The sequence below is a fragment of the Schistocerca gregaria genome, chromosome X (genome assembly GCF_023897955.1).
Source record: "Schistocerca gregaria isolate iqSchGreg1 chromosome X, iqSchGreg1.2, whole genome shotgun sequence".
Taxonomy (NCBI): Eukaryota; Metazoa; Arthropoda; class Insecta; order Orthoptera; family Acrididae; genus Schistocerca; species Schistocerca gregaria.
The window spans coordinates 330,834,263-330,851,983 of NC_064931.1; the positions used below are offsets into that span (position 1 = coordinate 330,834,263).

At 43.1% G+C, this 17,721-nt stretch overlaps 1 protein-coding gene across 2 annotated transcripts in view; it reads right to left on the reverse strand.

The window, feature by feature from the left end:
* LOC126298319 (proton myo-inositol cotransporter-like) overlaps window positions 1-10,036 on the reverse strand; it is a 520,199-nt gene extending 510,163 nt beyond the window's left edge. For both annotated transcript variants that reach the window (XR_007552594.1, XM_049989617.1), the window contains exon 1: window positions 9,801-10,036. Coding sequence is in view for 1 of the 2 variants with exons in the window: in XM_049989617.1 (XP_049845574.1) it covers window positions 9,801-9,970 (170 nt within the window). In the remaining variant the exon portion in view is untranslated. The remainder of the gene's footprint in view (window positions 1-9,800) is intronic.
* Between the last annotated feature and the right edge of the window lie 7,685 nt (window positions 10,037-17,721).

Sequence of the window (17,721 nt, forward strand, 5' to 3'; positions counted from 1 at the left end):
AAACTACACACCAAGTAAGTGCCTAATGTGCAAAACCCCTAAGTCTATCGAAAGTCAAGAAAGCCTAGAGAAAGGAACAAAGAAGAAGGAAAGGAGGGAAAGGAAGAAAGGAGGCACGTAGGGTGCCTCAGCCAGGGAGCAGCTGGAGGCCCCCAAAGGCAGAAAGGGTGAAGTGGCACATACCCCAACCCCTTACGAGAGGCACCCCGCACACCAATACCCAGGAAAGACTAGCAACATGGACAGAGCATCAGAAGCACAGGAAGACAACGATAGAACACCTAGTCAAACAGAACATGAAGGGTGAAGAAGAGCAAACCAGTGGGTAGGCGAGGGCTGGGGTGGACCACCAAGCCCAGACAGCTGCTTCCCATTCAGAGCAGAGGAGGCAACAGAGCGTTCTGCCCAACTCCTCAATGGGCTTACAAGAATGAGGTGCTCTCCGAGAGTGGTAAAAAGCCATGTTAAGTGAGAGTAAATTTAAGAGTCACGCCACAGGGCGGCTAGGTTAGCACAGTCATAAAAATGTGGATCACCATCAAATGGGCACCACAGCAACAATGGGGCAGATCCGCATTAAAGAGGACATTACCATGAGTCAGCTGAGTATGGTCGATGCAGAGCCAGCAAAGGATGACGGAGTCCTTGTAAGAGGGTTGCATGGAGAGCCTCCTTTATGGCATGTAATTTGTTTGACAAAGTCAGAGTATGCCTTTCCATATTCTAAATCCTTAGAAATTAATGGTATAATACTGATTTCAGGAGCCAGACTGCCGATAGCATATTTGGCCAGCTAGTTGGCGATTTAATTGCCCGCAATCCCAGCATGACCTGGAGCTCTGACAAAGACCACTAACCATTGACATTGAGGGCACAAAGAGCATTCTGGATAGTTAGAACCAAGGGATGGCGAGGTTAACACTGATCAAGAGCTTGCAAACTACTTGAAGAGTAGCTACAGATGACGAAAGACTTACTGGTGCAGGAACAAATATGCTCAAGAGCATGAAAGATGGCTACTAATTCTGTAGTGAAAATACTGCACTCATCCAGCAAGGAGTAGAATCCAGTACATCCCGCATAAAAATAAACAAAGCCAGTGTCACCGGCAACCATTAAGCCATCAGTATAGAGTACTTCTGGACATCAAAACGCACTGAGTGTAGAGAAGAAATGACAGCAAAAGACCTAAGGATATTCGCCTAAACGAGTGTGGGAACTGCCCAAAAACCACTCAAGCTGGCTGCTTTCTTGGTGCGTCTCACCTGCCTATCTCTTAAGACAGTGCAGTGCACGCTACACTACATTGTGCAAAAGAATTAATGGATCACTGTTTGAAACCTCGTCATCAGGTGTGTGGGATTACTGAGGCGGTTGTCGAACTGGGGCGTTTTACATGAATCCGTTGCCGTTTTATTCACGCATGTTTCAACGTCTCAACCCTCCCCTCCCCACAGTGGTCACACCACATGAGGGCGCGAAACATGAGGGCTGAAGAAGGAAATACTCTTTGTTACTTGAACCACGTTCCAATTTCGTCGGATGTTCTTGAAGGTACCTAGTGCCTCCACCCTGTATACCAGGGAAAAATTGTGGTCGCACCACACTCCAAGAGTCAGATCAGGTTCAATGGAGTTGCAGACTTGCGATGTCCTTAGAGAAGGGCTGTATCGTCCGGAGGGTGTCAGCAGTGTCGAAGGGTGTCAAGAATGTCGTTCTGTTGTTGCGTATCGCACTGCAAACTGTAGTTTTAGATCGTGAAATGTGTTGTAAACGGACGCCCCAAAAGAAGGTGTGGATTTATTGATGTCTTTTGTGCCACCTCCTGAGGTGGTTTCGTGTCAGTTTTGAGCAGCTGTACGTCTGAAATGTTTTCCTTTGCCACCCACAAGAAATCCGCGCGAATTCAACGCCGGGCGTCGTAATTCTGACTTCCGTTGCAGAGGCGTCAAAAGAATGGGCGAAATGTGGTAAGAGGTAGTGTGATGACCTTCCCATCGTACGAAACGTACACTGTGGTGTTGGGCAGACTTGTGACACAGTTTGGTCCCGATGTGACATCATTCATTCACTTTACAGCCAAATAAAGTTTTGAGCTCTGACCTTATCCTCAGTTGTGTCGACACCTTTCTGTTTGAAGCGTCACCGAGCCAGAGGTGACATCACAAGGCTCTAAACGTTTGCACTGTTATAGATAGGTGCAGTACGCACCTTTGAGCTAAATTTTACTGCGTCGCAATGGAGGGAAATTGAAGGGATTTTAAAAAAGTGACTGCGCACTATATTTGTCTTCTGGGATAGCATTGTTCATGCCCCTCTTCAGGAGCCTCTTGGCCAAGTTTTACTTAAATACTTCCTGCGTGTCGTCCTGCAGCGCACATCACTGTCACAGTTTTCTTTTCGTTTTTGCTCTGCTGGTATGAATATTTTTCATGAAAGACAAAGGCTGAGTTCGACACATGTTCAGCACACGGTTCTTATCTGATTTTAATTTTCATTACGACAGAAGGTTAGCTGCATTTTGAATGATTCATTGGACCCAGAGAGTGAAGCACTCTTCAGCAATGGCAGCCCCTAACGCTCTAATTACAGACTTAGCGAGCACGCCTAACCCAGTAAATAACGAAGTTGTTGCGTTTTTCCCGAAATCTAGGGCCATTCAGCTGCCCATGATAGTCTGTCCTGTGCAAGCATCTGCGCTTCTGCATGACTACTGAAACCTACATCCAGCTGAACTTTGTAACTTTAGCCAAGTGTTGTCGAGCTAGTCACGTTTCTTTAACTAATACTCAGGTACACCCTAAAATTAGGCTACCAGCAAGACCATAAATTTGGGCAACAAAGTATCTCACGTCCTGTCCATATATGATAAACGCGTGAAGTGGCGATGTTTGCCAACTACAAATTATTTTATGAAATGGGGACAAACGTGGGCGAAAAAAAGTAGCGTCTACCAGTAGCTTCCGTTCATTGTTTTTCTCTGCCCTTCGCCCTCGAGAATCTTAACAAAGTGGCCCAATAATTAACGCATAGGATTCGTTTTCTGGAATAATTTGTTTAAAATCCCAGCCATGCAGGCCAGGTAAAGTAAACTCTCCCCGTGAATTACGTGCATTTAGAAGACAATAACTCTTCGAAGCCGAACGACGTGGAGCAATTATAAGTAAATATAAGGATTGAACTTTTTGAAGGTGAGGGAGCGGAAAAGGCGTACTCGCTGACTCCTTTATCATCACGATGTCGCAGTAGTGAGAAATCCACACAAAGTTGCGGAAATACTACTGAGTAAAGGTTGCTGCACGCACCTCAGCGTGGCTCAAAGCTTTCTTTTCTGTATTTCATACCCCACAATAACGAAATAAGATTAGGGTTTAACGCCTAGACAACGACAAAAGCACCCAAGTTGGACTAGGGCAAGGATATAAGACGCACCCTTTACAAAATGAACCATTGCGGTGTTCGTCTTAAGCGATCTAGGGAAACCACGGAAAGCTTAAATCTGGATGGTTGGGCGGTGCTCCAGTACGCTAAACACTGCGCTACCTCACTCACATCCAGACGCATTACTGCGTGCCTTGCTGGAACTATGAGTTGGTTGATGAAGGGTGACTGCATGCGCATTGCCTGGAAAACGCGAGAGTTTGGGTTCGAATGTCGGTCAAGCGCACAGTTTTAACCTGACAGGAACAGTCACATCAACACGGATAGCGCTGAACAGTTAAACATTAATTAAATCAACATATGAAATTTTACTAACCAACGACCAAAGAGAAAAAAAAATCGACGGATTCCGATAAAAGTGTTTGTACCTATGCGTGTGAAGGCCATCAGTCTGCGCTCTGCTGCTGTAGCGATGAAAAATTCTGCTCGTAATGCTATTCAGACATTCCGACGTGTAAGACAGTCTGAAACGTGGTTAGTTAACCTTTGTGACACATGTTAAACTGCTACAGTAGTGATGCAGATGTTTACTGAAATGTATTCAAATGGTGCCAGGCTCTCATGGTCTGTCTTTGCTAATCTTAGGCAATACTTCAAGAAACAAATGTGGAGAATAAAATGCGCAAACCAAAAATATCAGCATCTGATGACAGAAAGGCGACTCTAACATTTTACTAGTGGGAATATACAATCACCACTTCTTGCCTTACAATTTTCACTTCATCAACAGCTCCATGACAGACTTTGAAAATCCGTTACAGTTCTTTGAACTGTGTTTACGAATACTAGAAAAAGATGCGGCGTCTCCATGCAACATTTTGTTGAAAATCCACGCTGCCTAGGAAAACTGTATAAGTATCGACCATGATCTGTCAACGTATGGTTCTGGAAATTTACAGTCTCATCACGGTTTCTAATTTTGATGAGTGTAAACGGTCAAGCATCTACAGTTCCTGCGAGATATGCCACCGCTCATACTGGAAGATTTGGCAGACGATATTGTAATCCATGTGGTACTAACATAACGGATGTCCCGATCCTTCTGCACAGAATCTCAGACCTAGCAGAACATTTGGACCTCGTTGTGTGGGACGTTCGTGAAACACGAAAGGCTTGCACGGTCCTCTGATTTAATACTTCTGGACTTTTATCTGTGGGGAAAACTGAAAGAAGAGATCTACAAGGAAACACCGACGACTCATGACACAAACTGTAGAGTACGGACATGAGATGCGTCAAGGTGAAATTCAACGTGCAGAATTGCCAGAATCACTTTATAACATATCACTGCTCAAGGCCAACATTTTGAGTATTTGAAATGACACTCGTAACAGCAAACTTACGAACGGTACTCGAGTACCTTGTTTGCGTACATATGGTGCAGTAAGGCAGACGTTTTTGTGCTCTTGCCTTCGGAGTGCGTGACAGTGGCTTGCGGAACTGTTATTTTGTTAGTATTTCATAAAGTTCCACACACGTTGTGTCGTCGAATTGGTCTCCGGAGTCTCTACTTCCACAGATGAAATCTACAAGGAGATCAGAAACAGTCTGAAAAGCTTGTAAGGGTGTTCCAGGGTAGGTTATGCTGAGAAATAATGGTCAAGAAAAAAATTCGATACTTTAGGCATTCTCCGAGGTAGTCGGATAATTCGCCACATTTTCCGCTATAAACTATCGTAAACCACACCAGGACATATTTAAAGATTTTCGACAAATGTTAGGTGGCGTGTCTTGGCTACATCATCCTGCGCTTAGGCAAGCTACACACAATCAAATCGAACAGGTGAACGGAAATTGGAACCACGGTCCTTTTGAGTTCAAGTTCCATCAGTTAACCAGGCAAACAATATGAGAAAAAGAGGCGGAAATTAGGCGCGATGTGCGTCTGAAAATCGAGTGTATCGGAAAAAAATGTGTGAAATCTTACGGGACTAAACTGCTAAGGTCATCAGTCCCTAAGCTTACACACTACTTAACCTAAATTATCCTAAGGACAAAAACACATACTCATGCCCGAGGGAGGACTCGAACCTCCGCCGGGATCGGCCGCACAGTCCATGACTGCAGCGCCCTAGACCGCTCGGCTAATCCCACGCGGCTAAATGGCAGCTAGCTCTAAATGTGGGAAAAGTTAAGTTAATGCGGGTGAGTATGAAAAACAAACCTATAATGATCGGATACACCATTAGTAGTAGATTGCTTCATACAGTCATGTCGTCTAAATATCTGGACGAAAAGTTGCTAAGCGATATAAAACGGAATGAACATGTGAGGATTAGGTAGGGAAGGCGAATGTTCGACTTCGGATTCTTGGGAAAATTCTAGGGTAGTGTGGTTCGTCTGGAAAGAAGAATGCATATAGGACTGCAGTAAGACCTATTCCTTAGTAATGCTGGAATATGTGGGATCCGGACCAGGTCGGATTAGAGGAAGACATCGACGCAATGCACAGACGAGGTGCCAGATTTGTGATCGTTACCTTCGAACAACACGCGAGTGTTACGGAGATGTTTCGGGAACTCAGATGGGAATCCCTGGAGGGAAGGTGACGATCTTTCGGAGGAACACTACTGAGAAAATTTAGAGAAACAGCATTTAAAGCCGACTGCAGGAAGACCCTACTGCAGCCAACATACTTTTAGTTTAAGGGTCACGGGATAAGATACGAGAAATTATGGCTATACGAAAGCATATAGACAGTCGTTTTTCCCCCACTCTACCTACGAGTGGAACAGGAAAGGAAATGGCTAGTAGTGGTACAAGGTTCTCTACGCCACGCACCGTACAGTTGCTCGCGGTGTATGTATGTACGTAGATTTAGGAAAAATCTTCATTGTTACAAGTACGATTACGAAGCAAAAAAGGACAAGTTATGGTGCTGGAATATACCTTCTGCTCACAACTTCAAGTAAGAATTAAATACACAATACTTGAAGCTAATCCGGGCAACTCAAATACTTGAAAAAGCTGAGTGGAGGTAAACAAAAGAAGAAGAAGGAAGTAGAGAACAGTCTCAGGATATAATGTGTACTGCCGGAAGTAACTGTTTTGTATGTAAGCCTGTCATTTTATTGAGGGTGCTCTTTCCGCGAATTACGCAACATGACCAACACTGATTTGAAACCTACAGTTTTTGCGCGGATCCTCTATGGTTGCTCTCCAGAACTGGTATCAGCCACTGAAGCCTGGAAGTCAATACAGTGTTCTCGGAGAAGAGTCGGTGAAGTAGAACATGGTAATATCTACTGGCAAAAATTTATCAATTTTCTTGTCACTTAACGCCCCCGCTGTCTGCTAAGCAACTGAGAACCAGACAGAAACTATTAGTGAATTTTCGTAAGAAATATTGAGTTTGGGCAACACTTCAGAATGACTGAGGGACAGGAGTTTAGAAAAAAATATGAAAACATCACGAGAAACGCATGCCTGAACATAAATGCAGATGCTAGCCAATCCCGCAGGCCGCACTGTTTTATATGACCACGCACAGCACCTGTGCCATGTCCTCAACATTACAAGTGTCAGTCGTGGTCACAACAGTGTTCTCGGCAGTTGTGAGTATTATGGCGGAGCTACGTGAATCCAAACGTGGGCAAAATGTTGGTCCTTGTACGGTGGGTGCTTCCGTAACTAAGACAAGCGAAGTGTTTAGTATTTCTAATGGCATCATATAGAAGATTTATACCGCATACTGCGAAAGCGGAAAAATATCATCCGCTAAGTCGCAATGGGCACGAAAGTCTAAGTTGAATGATCGTGACAGGCGGTCACTGAAAGGGATTACGACGAAAAATAGGATGACAGCTGCAGAACTGAATGACGGACGCGCGAACCCTGTCAGGGCCGAACCAAAACGAAGAGAGCGCCATAAGCAGGGAATTACAGGGCTAGATGAAACACCAAAATCACTCATCAGTCATGCAAATGCTCATATCAGAAAAACGTGGTGCTGGAGCCGTAAAACCTGGACTATGGAAGAAAGTTCATTCCATGGCGTGGTTTCGGTGATGATCTGGGCTGTCAAATCGTGGTATTCCATGCGCTCCAAGGTTACTCTGTGGAATCGCACTACTGTCAAGGATTATGTACCCATTTTGGCGGATCAGGTCAATCCCCTTGTACAACAGTTCTTCCGCAATGGCCATGTTGTGTTTTAAGACGACAGAGCCACTGCTAACAGCTCCCATCACCAAGGACTGGTTTTGTGAGCACGAAGATTAATCGGCCCTTTCCCCTCTGGCCACCACAGTTACCAGATCGCAATACTGAGCCTTCGTGGTCTGCTTTCGAGAAAAGAGTGCGCGATAGCTATCCACCTCCATCATCGTTACATGAACAAGCCACTACTTTGTAGAAAGAATGATATAAAATTACCTTGAAATACATAAAATGGTTCAAATGGCTCTGAGCACTAAGGGACTTAACATCTGTGGTCATCAGTCCCCTAGAACTACTTAAACGTAACTAACCTAGGGACATCACACACATCCACGCCCTAGGCAGAATTAGAACCTGCGACCGGAGTGGTCATGCGGTTCCAGACTGAAGCGCCTAGAACCGCACGGCCACACCGGCCGGCCTGAAATACATACAGGACCTGTATTTATCCATTATGAGATGACTGGAAGCCGTTTTGAATAACATCAGGTTCCCTGCACCACATTAGGCCTTGTTATTCACTCCGAAACCAATGAGCTGAGCCCCGCCCACTTCGTCCCCCAACCTCCACAGCTTAGATTCACGCTCTTGACAGTAGTACCGCTTTCACGTAAACAGCAGTGATATCATCAAACAAACTACACGATACCGTTTCTGAACTGACCAGCCCTGCGACCAATATACAATGTCACATCAAAGTTGCAGAAGAGAAAACGCGCCGACCTAGTGTCAGCAAGAAAAGTTGCGAGCAACCACCTGATAACGTCGCTTTTACTTAGCTCTTGTTAAGCCCCTGCCTCAACTCACGAATGCATGTGAAAACATTTAATTGCACTATTCACATCATCTTTCAGTATTAATAGAGGTACGGTGATCTATTAGCAGTAACGCCGGGCCTAGTGACAACAAAGCATGTTTGCGTAGAGCCTAAAACAGAATTGCACAGTATGTGGACGACCGCTTAAAAAAACACGAAGTGGGTGAGAGCTAACATACACTGGTCTCTAATGCTTGTCGCACTAAAATGAGTTAATAGTTTGCAGTGATATACACCAATAAAAGAAAGAGCGAGAAACGTTCTGTTTACTTCTCATCTTTTATACTTCTCTAGTGTTGGTGGCGACAACTGAAAGATAAACAGCACGATATTTTACAAAGCGGAATTTTGTTGACGGATTTACGCGCAAAATTAATAATGCAACATCTGAATCGCTTACCCTGCGCGTACTTTGCAAAGAGAGAGAGAAAAAAGAAAATGTGTCCAGTTTACTAATGGCAATCCCACGCAGGTCGATTTGCAAACTTAAGCAAACAAAACACAAAAACATTTAAAAAAGCGGAGACAATGTTAAAAGAGTCGCTAACTGCTCATACCCACACCACTACGGTCGTGGGAATTTTCCGTTCAAAGATCTTCACCGGAGCGGGAAAAACAAAAAGCTGACACCGGCGATCTTTCATTGTGAGGATGTTCCGTCCAACAACAATATAAGTCACACTTAGAGGACGAAAATGTAAATCTATTAGACAACAGTCACACAGCTTCACGAATAAACACGTGCTCCTTCCACCAACAGCTCTTTCACTAGCAGCAATCGACTTGAAGGCAGTATAAATAAATTTTCAATTTTTGTTACATGTCAGGAGATATCCTTCCTTAAAACTACAACAATTTTTTTGGTGAGCAAAACCCTGAATGATGTTGCACGTCGTGGAATTTAGTTTCACCATAGCAACGTGGGGGTGGCCGCATTTCTAGTAGCTTCCACAGCGCGCCGTTGCGAAATTTAACAGTCTACGAGATTATATTTGAATATCATCACCTTAGTTAACTTTACGCCAGTAAATGTGTAATCAAGCAATTTTAGACTGGCTACAGTATATTAAAGATTAACTGGCCTAGGAATTTCATTCTATGATTTAATCTCAAGACATCTATTTTCTGTTAAAACTGAAGCGTTCTGCAATATAACAACACTTCATGAACACTTGTAAAACAAAATATAGTAGAACAACTTCGAACTTTCAGAAAATTTTCTGTTATTTACAAAAAGCCGGTTACAGCACACACACCTCTGACTCAAAGCAGAAGCCACACGAGAATATGGGTACAATGCAGGAAGCGTGTCATGCCATTACTGCGGAACACTAATTTTAACACGAAATCGAATAAAACTAGTTTACTGGAAGAATGAACTTACCTTATGAGCAACATAGCACCGGACACCACACCCGTGTCATAGCCAAAAAGGAACCCTCCAATTGCGCTTAGAAACGTCAGAACGTAAATATATTTTGAAGAACGCTCCGAGTTAACCTCCAAAAAGTCGCCATTGTTGGCCACGTTTGTTGATGCCTCGTAACCCGACATTCTGTTACGAATGTGACAGTGCCCGAGTTTCAGTCCCCAACCGCACTGCGCGCTTGCTAACAACCAATTGACGAGCGCCCGTGTGCCGCGTGGGTATACAAATAGCGAGATGTATCGATTATGGCGTCGAGGCGCGGGGCCGCAACTATCGATAGCGTCGCCTCACTGCAAGGCTTACGACCAAATCTGCCATCTAGCGGACGAACTCTGTAACCTGCTAGTACATTCGAGATCTTGAACGCAAGTGATTTTCCGATGAGTTCCACGGGTATAGATTGCCCTCATGTTGGCAGCCGCATATTTTAGCACTTCGGCACAACCACACTCTGATGTACTGCCTGATACGAAACGTAAATGAGACTGTTGCGGGAATACAGTGAAGCAAAGAAACTATTTCTCAGCTACAAGAACGGTAATCGTACGCTGGTAATAAATCCGCATCATCAGAACATTAAGTATTATCACTCTATTTACTGAAACGTTAAAAATCTTTATTAACTGAACAACTCTATACATTCTGTTAAGATGAATAATGTTTTTTTTTAAATAAATAGTAATGACGAAGACACTGTATGTGGAAACCGGGATCATCAATTCGCCTTGTTTTTAATAGTTAACGATCGTAAGTTAAAAATACTTTTGTAAACAAACTATTCTTTTAATTTTATATTCCGGGTAACCGCAGCTGGTGAAAGACATGATGTTAGGAAGAACTCCGCTTACAGTTGGTAAAATTGTTGTTTATTAAAGCTCTCTCCCTCTTTGAGTTTGCCCTGCTGTCATACTGATGCAGGCAAATTTTAAAGAATGGGGAACTTCTACTTGACCTTTCGTTCACCATAGTATTGACGATATTATCTGAATAGTAAATTTTGACTAGGAGTGATGGGTATGCAAATGATCTTTTAAGGTTGTTCACCATATGATGCGACTTAAAGCCACGAAACCGGCCGTGTTTTTTTTTTTTTAAAAAAAAAAAAAATTTTACCAGCTGTAAGCGCCGTTCTTCCTAACATCAATAAGTTAAAAATCTGCAGAGAAATTATTTTTCTATTCAGGTAGTATTAAATTTTATTCCCGTGTTTCATTCGTAGCTGTCAAGTCATAAAAGCTGTAATAATTCGAAGAATCGTCTACACCTGAGGTTTCACTTTGTTTAGCTGTAACATTCAGCGCGAAAGAACATGTGAAATCACTATATAACATTTCGTTATAGCTTCTATACAACTAAAGCGACGGCTACTATTTTGTCAACAGATTTTTTGCGGTATCTTTAATATCCCTGTGAGAGTTGGTTTATTTCATTGAAAGTTCCCGCTAGTCGCACAAAACTGTCAATCAGCAAGGAGACGACGTCATGAAGTACCGTACCTGATTTTCTTACTACTTTTTTAGTACTTTATAAGCTGTTTAACCCTATCGGAACTGATTGTCGCAAAACGCCCCGCCTGAATCGCAGAACGATACGAGAGCAACGTCCCTCGCTCCAACTAATGTAATGCTTTCCTACTTCCAAATTTCAAATGTGGTTTCCGCAGCTGCTTCTAATTTGTAGTCGTTATAATGCTATGTATATCTCCTCTCCTTCCTTTTGAAATAATAGATATATACTCTTCACAGCCAAGAGGGCATCTGAAAATCCTCAGGATACATGTTACGAGAAACACTGGGAGAAACAAATTCACGTCTCTGGCGTTACTAGTGTTTCTTATATATATATATATATATATATATATATATATATATATATATATATATATATATCCTCTCTGTCTTTGCAGCGGAATGGAAAATATTCTGGGTACATTTTCAGAACTTTGAGTGACGGACAGTTTCTCACGAGAAGAGTACCAAATTGTAGCATAACGGCTGTCAAATGCTGAGACAATTTATTATCTGGCAGTATTTTCTGTGAAGTCTCATCATTCGTTGTTGCATTATGCCTCTGTAAACAAGAGAAAACGTTATATCTAAAATGAGGAGAATATTTCTGAGATGGAATGGTGCTACGCCCGTACTCTTACACACCACATGCTTTAATTAAGTTTCGAAGGAAGGAGCATCTCTGGTTTGTACGTCTACCAAAATTTGCAAATTTGTTTGAATCTTGTAACAATATTAGAAATAAAAACTCATTGTAAGAGAGACAGGCAATATAATAAAACAATAAATAATTAAACAACAGGACGGAGGACAAGGAAACTAGCCAAACATGTTATGTGCTACAATGTTGCCGACGTATTTATTGTGTATTTCATCATGTTAGAAGGGTCAAATGTTTAGGTATGACGTATTTGGTTTCTTTACACGGAAAATTATTTTGTCGGGATATAATGCAGTTGTTCATAATTCTCTCTAAAAAAAATTAAAAACAGATGGCCATACATAACTTGTGGTCGTGTTGCCTCTATTTTTTTTCAATATTTTGTATCAGGAGATCCTTGTTATTTTTCGTTTTTAATGCGCTTAGATGTTGCCTCTCTGCTTTATTGTTCGAATATATACATACAGTGATGGAGCATTGTGAAGGATGGTATGCACAGCGTCCGGTGCTATTGATTAGGTCAGGCCACGGCTCTAGGTGTGAACACGAACGGGTACACCACGTCTCAAGCGAATGCTCTTCAGGAAGTCGCTGCAACAAGAATATGTTCCTTATTTCGTTAGTTCTGATTGTACGTGCTCGGAAAATGAACCTGGCTGCTAACTTAACTGAACCGGGATGCATGATCGAGAGAACATCGCTTTCATGAAAGACACTTTGCACATGGCCCTACTGTCACTGAAATACTCTGCCGCCAGATAAGTGTACATTACGATGTAGAATTATTTTATCAGGCTTCCGTAATAAATTAGAGAAACTACTTATTTTATAATCCAACTTAAAAACTCTTCTCCTGGCAGACTCTTTCTGAGGTTCACTTAATTGTCATCGTTATTATTATGATAAGCAAAACTGAATGGAATCCAGTAAATATCGTACTCATGGTGATGGGTACATCGAATTAGGTAACGTGTGTAGAAGACAATTCCTGCCGAAGAGAGAAACTAACAGGACAAACTGAATATTTTAAGGCGTACACAGTACTGCGACAAAGATATGCCATCTCACATATATTATTTTAACTTATTCTTTAGAAAAGACTGAAAGAGAATTTGCTAAAACTGACCCCAATGAAATCCAACACAGTGTGTGAAGATTACTCGCATATGCTGATGATGTACGAGGGGTGGAACTTTCATAGTTACAACTGTTTATTTACAACTTATACAAAATATATAGTTGTTTCAGAGTTTTAACGTGCTTCAGAGTAGTCACCAGAATTGTGTATAGCACTTTGCCAGCAATGTGAAAGTCGTAGGATACCCTTAGCAGCACCAGTTGTTTGGATAGTTCGTGTGGAGCGGTCTGTTGCCCGACAAATCTCTGTAACAGGTCTGAAGCGAATGTCATAAAGTGCTTCTTTCATATTAGGAATCAAGTTGAAGTGAGAAGGGATTAAGTCCGGGATTTTAGTGGATGGTACAGTATTTCCCAGCCCCATATATTCAACAAGTCAGTCACAACTTGCGCCATATGAGCCCGAGCATTGTCCTAACAATGATGGGCCACTCGTGCAAAAAATTTGTCGCTGCTGCTTACTCTAAACTGGTTGCAGGTTGTCTTCCGAAAATGAACAGCGTAGAGATATAAGCGGTGACGTTTTCTGCAGAACCCGCCAATCATTGTGCGAACAACGCTCGGGCCCGTATAGCACAGGTTGTGACTGATGTGTTCGATCGATGGTGTTAGGAAGTGCTGTACCATCCACCACGTTCCCTGGTCTAAGTCCTTCTGACGTCAACTTGATTCCTAAGACGAAGGAAGCACTGCATGGCATTCACTTCAGAACTTTTACAGAGATTCGTCGGGAAATACACCGCTCCACTGTAAAAATCCAACCCTCGTACCATCAATAAGCAATTCTAAGACAGCAGTAATGAAAAATGGTTCAAATGGCTCTGAGCACTATGGGACTTAACTTCTAAGGTCATCAGTCCCCTAGAACTTAGAACTACTTAAACCTAACCAACCTAAGGACATCACACACATCCATGCCCGAGGCAGGATTCGAACCTGCGACCGTAGCGGTCGCGCGATTCCAGACTGTAGCGCCTAGAACCGCTCGGCCACCACGGGCGGCCCAGCAGTAATCGAAATGATGCACAACTATTGTCAAATTACTTCGAAAAGGGGACTAGGAGATAATGAGAAGACGATAGATCATCTGATGGGCAGTAGGGGAACCTAACTGATGCACCCTTCACTGTAGGCGGTTTAACATTCACGCTTCCGTACTCGGGGAGTCTCTTCAGAAATGACAAGAGAACAGATATAGAAAATCACACACATTTTAGCAGGTGGTAACAGAACATCTTAAAGTTGTACCAAAAGCCTAAGAAAACGAACGCTCAGCACCAGTTTAAAAATGCCAATCAAGTATAATGTCGGTATTATTACACTATACTTAACTATATCTTTTGTTAAGAAGTAAGGATTAATGAAGCTTGGGACAGTTAATCATGTGGTTTTCGATCCAAGGGTACTTTCACTTACGATTTGGTTTTATTTAAGTAGAAACGAAAAATGCATCTCAGATATGTCCCGCGACCAATCTTATCGAGCAGGAGCCGTAACTAACACATTGTTAAAGACAAGTACTAAATTTATTTTTTAGGCGCAATGGCGGAGAGGTTTGGCTGGAGACAAACTACTATTTCACTTAAAATGAAGAAGAAGCTTCTTAAGGCAGTTGACCAAAGAAGGAGCTCGAAAATGGGAATCTGTAAAGATTTTGGCATTGCTGTCTCTATACTGTTGAAGAAAATTAAAAATACAAATAAAATTACCTGATTGTTTGATAGCAATGTTTCGAGCCAGTGAGATAATATATGAGAACAGCTAAACACAATGATGTAGTTGATTGGTTCAAACATGCTAAGGCTCATAATTATCCCAATTAGGACCTTTGTTACTGGAAAAACCGTATGAACTTTCAGAATAAATGAATATTGAATTTTCCGCAAACTCAATTTGGGTGGAACTTTTCAAGGAAAGGAACGCAAGCAAAGCTCCAAGGTCTGGCCCTGATGGGCCAACTGGGACGGATCTACCGCCGTGTCATCCTCTGCCACTTGCATCATTGGATGCGGTATGGGGGTCCACGGGAAATACGGCCACTGCAACGAACCTGGTGATGTCACACTAGTCGCCTTGTCCGCCATAATTTGTGAACGCTTGGATCTGCGCAGGGCCTACAGGAAATCAAAATACAAATGAAAAGGTACCCACTGAAGGTCCTAGCTCCGTCATGTACTATCGAGGGCTTACATGCATTTAAACGCGCACTAAAGAATTATTACACTCGTCTGAAATACATAGGTGTCCACAATTAAAGCAACAAACCACTGTTTCACCGTCTTGTGTTTATTTCACAGTGTAATCATACAAACTCTCAACAGATGTCCGTACGATCGTGTTCTGCACGGAAAATGGCATTTCAGTCAACGGAAAACCACGCCAACGATGACGTCAGGGCACCTATCAAACGCAGTAGTGTTCGCCGAGTAGTCCCACATCCACAATTAAGCGAGGTGGCGCAGCGGTTAGCACAATGGAATCGCATTCGGAACGATTCAAACGCGCGTCCGGCTATCCTGATATAGTTTTCCCTGATTTCCCTAAATCGCTTCAGGAAAATGCCGGGATGCTTCCTTTGAAACGGCACGGCTGACTTCCTTTCCTGATCTGAATAGGATCGACGACCTCGCTGTTTAGCCCCTCCCCCCATTTAAACAAACCAACCAACCATCCACAATCGCTATGTACACAGCCATAGATGGTGCAGTATGGTGGGCGTCTGCCTACCAGGTCTCTGTGGTGAAGGGCCATAGGAGGAATGGAAGCAGGACATTCGCAAACTGATGTGGCGCGATGGCTGGACGTGAATCACTCTGTTGTTTCTTGGATGTGGCGACAGTTTATAGAGACCGAAACTGTACCCCGAAGACCAGGGCAGGGCCGACCACGTGTGACATCAGAAAGAGAGGACCGTTATTGCGCTGTAAGGGCCTAATGGTACCGCCTTAGTGCTGCGCAGCAACTGGCATCTGTCCTCGTAGCACCCATTGGATGTACTGTATCGAGGTAAACTGTGTAGAGAAGGCTTCGACAGCGTGGGCTTTATTGTCAGAGACCTGCTGTATGTATGCCTGTGACGCGTCTTCACAGAAGAGAACGTCTAGAGTGGAGTCGTCAATACGCCAACTGGACAGTCGAATAGGGGGCCAATGTTCTTTCCACAGTGAGTACCGAATAGTTCTGGAGAGTGATTCTCGAGGGTTTCGCATCTCAAGGCATTGTGGAACACGATTTCGAGACCCGACCACTGTGGAAAGAGACTGATATTTAGGAGAATCGCTAGTGCTCTGAGCAGGGATTATGTTGACCACTCGAACACCTCTCCATGAAATTGTACGGGTGAATTGGCAAAGGTTTAAGTGCTGTCAGGTACCACGACGATACCTTGGGATCTCATGTACGGCTGTTGCGAGATGCTGTGCGCCAAAAGCTCGTATTGATGGACGATAATGCTCGACCTCATAGAGCACAAGTGGCTAATGTTTTCTTGGAAACATACTGCACGCCTGGCGTGGCCTGCTCGCTCTCCCGATTTGAATCCCATAGAGCATGTCTGGGATGCACTAGGGAGACGGGTTGCGTCACGTCAACATCCACTAACCACTCTCCAAGACTTGCGAGCAGCTCCGCTGGAAGACTGGAGGTTATTGCCTCAACATGACATTCATGAAGTTATTCACAACATGCTCCGTCGTTATCAGGCCCGTATTCTTGCCAGATGAAGTCACACCCCATAGTGAGCACATTAACCAATTGTCGGAATATGTGTGTAAATCTGTTAAGTTGGAAAAAAAGAAGAATATTTGCATCTACTGTTATGCGTTTTGCAGCTGTTTGCGTTCTGTATTCTTTACATTGTTTCTCCTCTGCTATCATCAGTTCATATTGTTTTGTGGCAAAATAAACACAACCTTGAAAAATTTCCGTTTGTTGTTTTAATTTTGGAAACCAGTGTAGTTAATTGCTCCGTGCCAGAGACGTCTGCTGGCACTAGTAAGACCTGCGGTGTCACGTGTTTTGACGCGGCCTGTCAGTTTTGTGGGCTTCGATACAGTATGCATCAACGCCTTCTAGCTACACAGGCCTACGCACAGCTGCCAAATTGGAACGTAACGTCACAAACATTTGACCGTTTGTTACAGTAAGCTTCACTTCGCGAATGTATTCTATTGAAAGTTCGTGCCACTTGAAAGTGTTACGTTTCATGCACTACACGCCTGCATTTCTTGTCCCCTATTACCAGGGAAATTATAAACCCTAGGGAGGATTAAAAGTTCTCATGTTCCGGTTTTCCAGATGCGAAAAGCTGAGAAATCGCTGGCTCTCTGCAATACCCAGAAAGGATTTTGTGGCTACACATCATTCAACGATAAGTAAATGAAGATAAATTTATAACGTGTTATTTGTTTCCACTGCAGCACAGTTGACAAACGTTTATAACGGCATTTATGGTATGTATGAAATACCAAGATTTGCTGTTTCTTGATCCAACACCATAGTTAACAAGATTAGTATGAACTGGCTGTAGAATTCTTGTCAATAACGTAGGCGGAAAAGATCAATTTTCGTT